General features: G+C 36.2%; 1 protein-coding gene across 1 annotated transcript; it reads left to right on the forward strand.

Moving 5' to 3' along the window:
- The first annotated feature begins 1,751 nt into the window (after positions 1–1,751).
- Positions 1,752–2,668, forward strand: LOC103744725 (olfactory receptor 4M1-like). Its single transcript, XM_017801504.1, is given in 2 exon segments — positions 1,752–2,532; positions 2,535–2,668. Coding segments are annotated over 2 exon segments (915 nt in total).
- Positions 2,669–5,535: the final 2,867 nt, after the last annotated feature.

Here is a 5,535-nt window from a genome sequence, read left to right on the forward strand (position 1 = left end):
CTGTTTACCTATTACCAAGTCAGAAGCAGCAACATTTTCATTATTCACAATACAAATTCTTTTTTCAAATTACAACATTTTTGTAAATTGAAAAAAATTCTGAAAGATCAATATATTTAATATTAAAACACCAGCTTAGTTTTCTAAATAATCAAGATTTCCTGGCAAAAAAAGGATCTTGAGAGAATAGGTTGCTTTTCCAATTACCAGCTTAAACTTTGGTTAACCTCAAAAATAGGTAAACAAGGCTGGCAAGATGGCTCAGCAGTTAAGAGCTCTGGCTGTTCTTGCAGAAGACCTGGCCTCGAATTCCAGCACCCACATGACAGCTAACAACCATTTGTAACTCCACGGTATCTGACACCCTCTTCTGTGCTCTTGGGCACTGCATGACACAGGTGTACTTACACACATGCAGGCATAACACTTCTACACATGAAAAAAATACATAAAATAGGTGAACATATTTCAATGTGGGTATTTGAAGGAATGATAGATATTTTGTGGTCCTTGTCATTTTATGTTTTGCATTTTTTATTGAATTTTTGATTTTCATACACTATAGTTTGAAGATATTTAGATCCACTCCCCTATCCCCACCACCCCCACCCAAGTTAATGAACTCTCATCTGTCTGTCTATCTATCTATCTATCTATCTATCTATCTATCTATATCTATCTATCTATCTATCTATCTATCTATCTATCTACCTGTCTTTCTGTCTGTCTGTCTATCTATCCTAATATATATGTATATATATATATATATATATATATATGTGTGTGTGTGTGTGTGTGTGTGTGTGCATGCATGTGAGTGTATGTGTGTAAAATGTTGCCTATAGAGTATGATTTGTGTCCCCAGTGTCCTTCAGTGTTGATCCATTCAATGGGCCCACCAAGAATCCCAACACATAGATATTTAGAGGAAATATTGTGATAAGTTTTGTAAAAATGAGATTTTATAGCATTAACAAGCTGATATTTAGCTTCAGCTAAGTGGCACTGTCCTGAAGAAGGCTTTTGAATGTGTGACATGTTCCATAAGATTTCAGTGTGTCTACTCTATGTGGCTGTTCTTTCCATTATCTTGCTTTTTTCTAATATAAAATGGGTTTATTCCTAGACATTTTATTTAATTTTTTGATATTATTGTGAATGGGAGGGTTTCCATGAACTCTTTTTCTGGTTACTTCTTATTGGTATATAGAAATCCTACTGATTTTTGTAGATTGACTTTGGAACATGCCACATTGTTGAAAGAGTCGATCATTTCTAGGTGTTTTCTAGTGGAATTTTTTTGGGATTTCTCATGTATAACATCATATCATCTGGAAATAGGGATAGCTTGACTTATTCTTTTCCATTAGTACTCCTTTAATTTCCTTCTTTTGTCTTATTGCCATAGTAAGAGTTTCAAGCACTATATTAAAAAGGAATGGAGGTTGTGGACAGCCTTGTCTGGTACCTGATTTTAATGGGAAGATACCAGCTTTTCTCCATTTAGAATGATGTTGGCCATGGGTTTGTTGTATATACCTCTAGATTTGTTGAGGTATGTTCCCTCCAGTTCAATTCCCTCCACTACTTTTAACATAAAATGGGGAAACAAAGGCTATTCTAATGCAATCTCTTAATGACAATGTGTGATAACTTTAAAGATAATGTTATTATTACAGTGAGATATTATTTGGAGTTAATTGTAATTTCTTTATTTTCTCTAGTCATACTCTTAAAAAGTAATTGAGGAAATGGAGGCTTTGAATGACAGCAGGGTGACAGAATTTTTTCTCACTGGCCTATCTCACACACGGGAGGTGCAGCTGCTCCTATTTGTTGTATTTCTCTCTTTCTACCTATTCATACTTCTGGGAAATACACTTATTATTTGTACCATCAGACTTGATCCCCAACTGACTTCTCCCATGTATTTCCTGCTGGCTAATCTGGCCTTCCTTGATATTTGGTACTCCTCCATCACAGTGCCTAAAATGCTTGTATACTTCTTTGCAGAAAGGAAAATAATTTCCTTCCATGGGTGCATTGCTCAGCTCTTCTTCCTGCACTTTGTCAGGGCATCTGAGATGTTCCTGCTCAGAGTGATGGCCTTTGACTGCTATGCTGCTATCTGCAACCCTCTCCACTATGCAACCATCATGAATCGACATCTCTACTGTGTCTTGGTGGCTCTTTCCTGGACAGGGGGCTTCATTCATTCCATAATACAAGTGGGTCTTATTGTTTGACTCCCCTTCTGTGGACCCAATGAATTAGATAATTATTTCTGTGACATCATACAGGTTGTCTGGATTGCCTGTGCCAACACCTTTGCAGAGGAATTAGTGATGATCTTAAGCAGTGGGCTGATCTCCGTGGTGTGATACATTGCTCTGTTAATGTCCTATGCCTTCCTTCTGGCCATGCTCAGGAAACACTCAAGCTCAGGTGAGAGTACCAGCAGGGCCGTGTCCACCTGCAATTCCCATATCACCATAGTGGTGCTAATGTTTGGACCGCCCATCTACATTTACGCTCACCATTTGACTCATTTTCCCTAGATAAAGTGGTATCTGTATTCCATACAGTAATATTCCCTTTACTTAATCCTGTCATCTATATGCTACGAAAGAAGGAAGTAAAGGCAGCCATGCAGAAGTTGGTGAACTGATGTATTATATGTAAATAGAAGTGAAACATAAATATTTGATAGTTCTCCTGGGGAGCATTGTGTTGAAGTAGGATTTATTTATTTATTTATTTATTTATTATTTGCTTTTTTGAGACAGGGTCTCCCTGTAGCCCCAGCTGGCCTGGAACTCACTATGTGGACCAGGCTAGCCTTGATTGCACAGAAACCTGCCTGTCTGGGTTATCTTTTTGTTTTAAAAGACTTATTTATTTTTATTCTATGACTGTTTGCCTGAATGTGAATGTGTGTCCTACATGGGTGCCTTGTCCTCCTGGAGGCCAGAAGAGGGTGTTTGAATCCCTGGAACTGGAATAACAGATAGCTCTGAGCCAATCTGTGGATACTGGTACCCGAACGTGGGTTCTATGCAAAAGCAGCAACTGCTCTTAACCTGAGATCCATTTGTCCAGCCCCTTATCTGAGTTCTTAAACTCACCATCTCCTGTATTTCTCTAGATGAAAAACAAAGATATTAAGATGGAAACAATTTACTTACACCCACCCTGGAATACTAGGCGACTGTTACTAGAATTTAGATTTAATAACAGTCCGCTGAAACACACACTTTCACTGATGCCTATTGAGTAGCTACTCTGGAACAGCTCTGCAAACACAATGTGTGTTGAGAAATAAATGAGACTTTGTAGATACACTCAATACACTTACAATGATGCCAGCATGTAAATATGATTAATTTCATATTACCATATTTCATTCTTGGTGCAGTAAGAGTATTTAATAAACTATCTTCCTGAGCCTGGAAAAGATTATCTACCTTGCCCTTTATCTCCAAGTTTTCCTGAGACTTGGTGGAATTTGAGGATTCTTTTCTAGAATCTATCCCAACTCCTACTTCAGGTGGCACATGTTTAACAGTATTGGTGGCAGAGTTGAAGAGTTTTTGGAATGAACACAATGTTTTTGTATTCAGAACATAAGATAATTTTTTGCTAGGAGACTATAAAATTTCAAGTTTCTTCTAGTGAATTAGCAGTTTTCAGTTTTTGTGTAATATCCTTCAGAATAAAAGCAGGTGTGGAGGAAAGGTGCTTTTGGTTGATAGGAATCAGTAGACATCTAGTTGTGTGCTTTTTTTTTTTAGAAAAACAAGACCTATTATTTCATTTGTCATTTTTGTTTGTTTCCTGGGCCTAATTTTGTCTATCATATTAGACTTAAATAAATTTAGCAGTGTAATTAAAAGTTCAACACTATAATTCAGTTTTTCTCACTAAATCATATTTTTCAGCTTGAATGGATACCTACTTACCTACTTAGAAGTGTCTTCCTACATTCCTGTAGAGAACTATTTATTAGAGACTAAGTTCTTATTCTCTGATGGAGTGGTGGTACACAATATTTGCTCTTTGCTTCAGAATCTATTTTCTTACGATGACCTCCATCTTCTGTGCTACATAACTTCTTTTCTAGGAGCATGATGGCACAGTTTGGAGTTCTGATTCCTGAATTTTGAGTTGACTTCTCATCACCTGAGAAGGAGTAAAACAGTAGGCTTCTATAAGTTTCACAACTAAAGGCATGAAAATACAAAGAATAAACATGTACAGAATAAATGATGTTTTATGTTTCCAGACTTTATATTATCTTGCTGTCTTCTTTTTTAGTAGAAGCAGCCCATATAAAGATGTAGACGTTTTCTATATTTTGTAATTCATGCAGAGTAGCTGTGATTAATGTTAATTGAAAATAGACCATTTACTTGCTTTGGTTTCCAAATATCAATATATGGATATTTGCTGAAAATATGGAAGCTAGTAATAAAAAATGAAGAAAACCCAGTAACATGATAAATAACTATTTATAAAAAATAAACATTTAAAATTAACAGTGACAGGGAAGAGTGGAACCTTTGGCAACTACTGAGCTGTGACCTAGCATGACTCATGGAAGACATTAGAATAAGGTCATTTTGCCATCCTCACCAGGAGACATGTGGAGATGCCTGAAGCATTTTTGATGGTTCTAACTGCTATGTCATTTTGTACTGCTAAACATCCTGTAGGTCATTGGATAGCTTCCTTCTCAGGGAATTACCTGGCCCAAATGTCAATAGTGCCAAGCCTGAGAAATTTAGTGAAGAACAAAAACATAGGCCACTGAAGGAGAGAGGTATCATTCAACAGCATGCACAGTCTTGCTGCAGTCAGTTCCATGGTGTGGCATCTAATGAGTCCAGAACCATCATCTGGGAAATAACCAAATCTGCCAGATTCCTTTTATTCCATGTAAAGTAATATTAAGTACTTCCTAGTTAATTTAACATGTCCTACAGTCTTCTTGGGGGTGGGGGAGTGAGAGGTTTTCATTCCCTGCTATTCCTTATTTTCAAAACGTGCTACTGAACTTCTATTTTTAAAATCAGCAATATTTAGATTGAGGAACTTAATATCTTTAGCTCAGGACTGAAATTTTATTTACTCATACTGACTTGTGGGAGGTTTTTAGAACCCTGTCTTCATCCATCACATTGTCTTTCACTAATCTCAGTATTATTCAAATAGATTTTACTGGACCTGAAAAATAAACCTTCACTTAATTTTCCAAGTGATCTTTGCATATATCCTACTTTTAATTACTATACAAGCTCATTCAAAGTTCAGAATGTAGGATCATATAAATAAAAATACAAAATGTCATTGATAACCATTAAAAATTCTTGGCTTTCATTCTACACAACTCTATTAAAAGCAGAGCAGTTGGCCTGTCATGGTGTAGTCCATAATCTAGTTGACAATTAAAGAAATGGAAGCAGGGGAAGAGTAAAAGCTACAAAATTCTTTAAATAAGTAAATATAAACTTGAGATTTTTTTTAATTTTTTTTATT

The sequence above is a fragment of the Nannospalax galili genome, unplaced genomic scaffold (assembly GCF_000622305.1).
Source record: "Nannospalax galili isolate Female #2095 unplaced genomic scaffold, S.galili_v1.0 scaffold1423, whole genome shotgun sequence".
Classification (NCBI taxonomy): Eukaryota; Metazoa; Chordata; class Mammalia; order Rodentia; family Spalacidae; genus Nannospalax; species Nannospalax galili.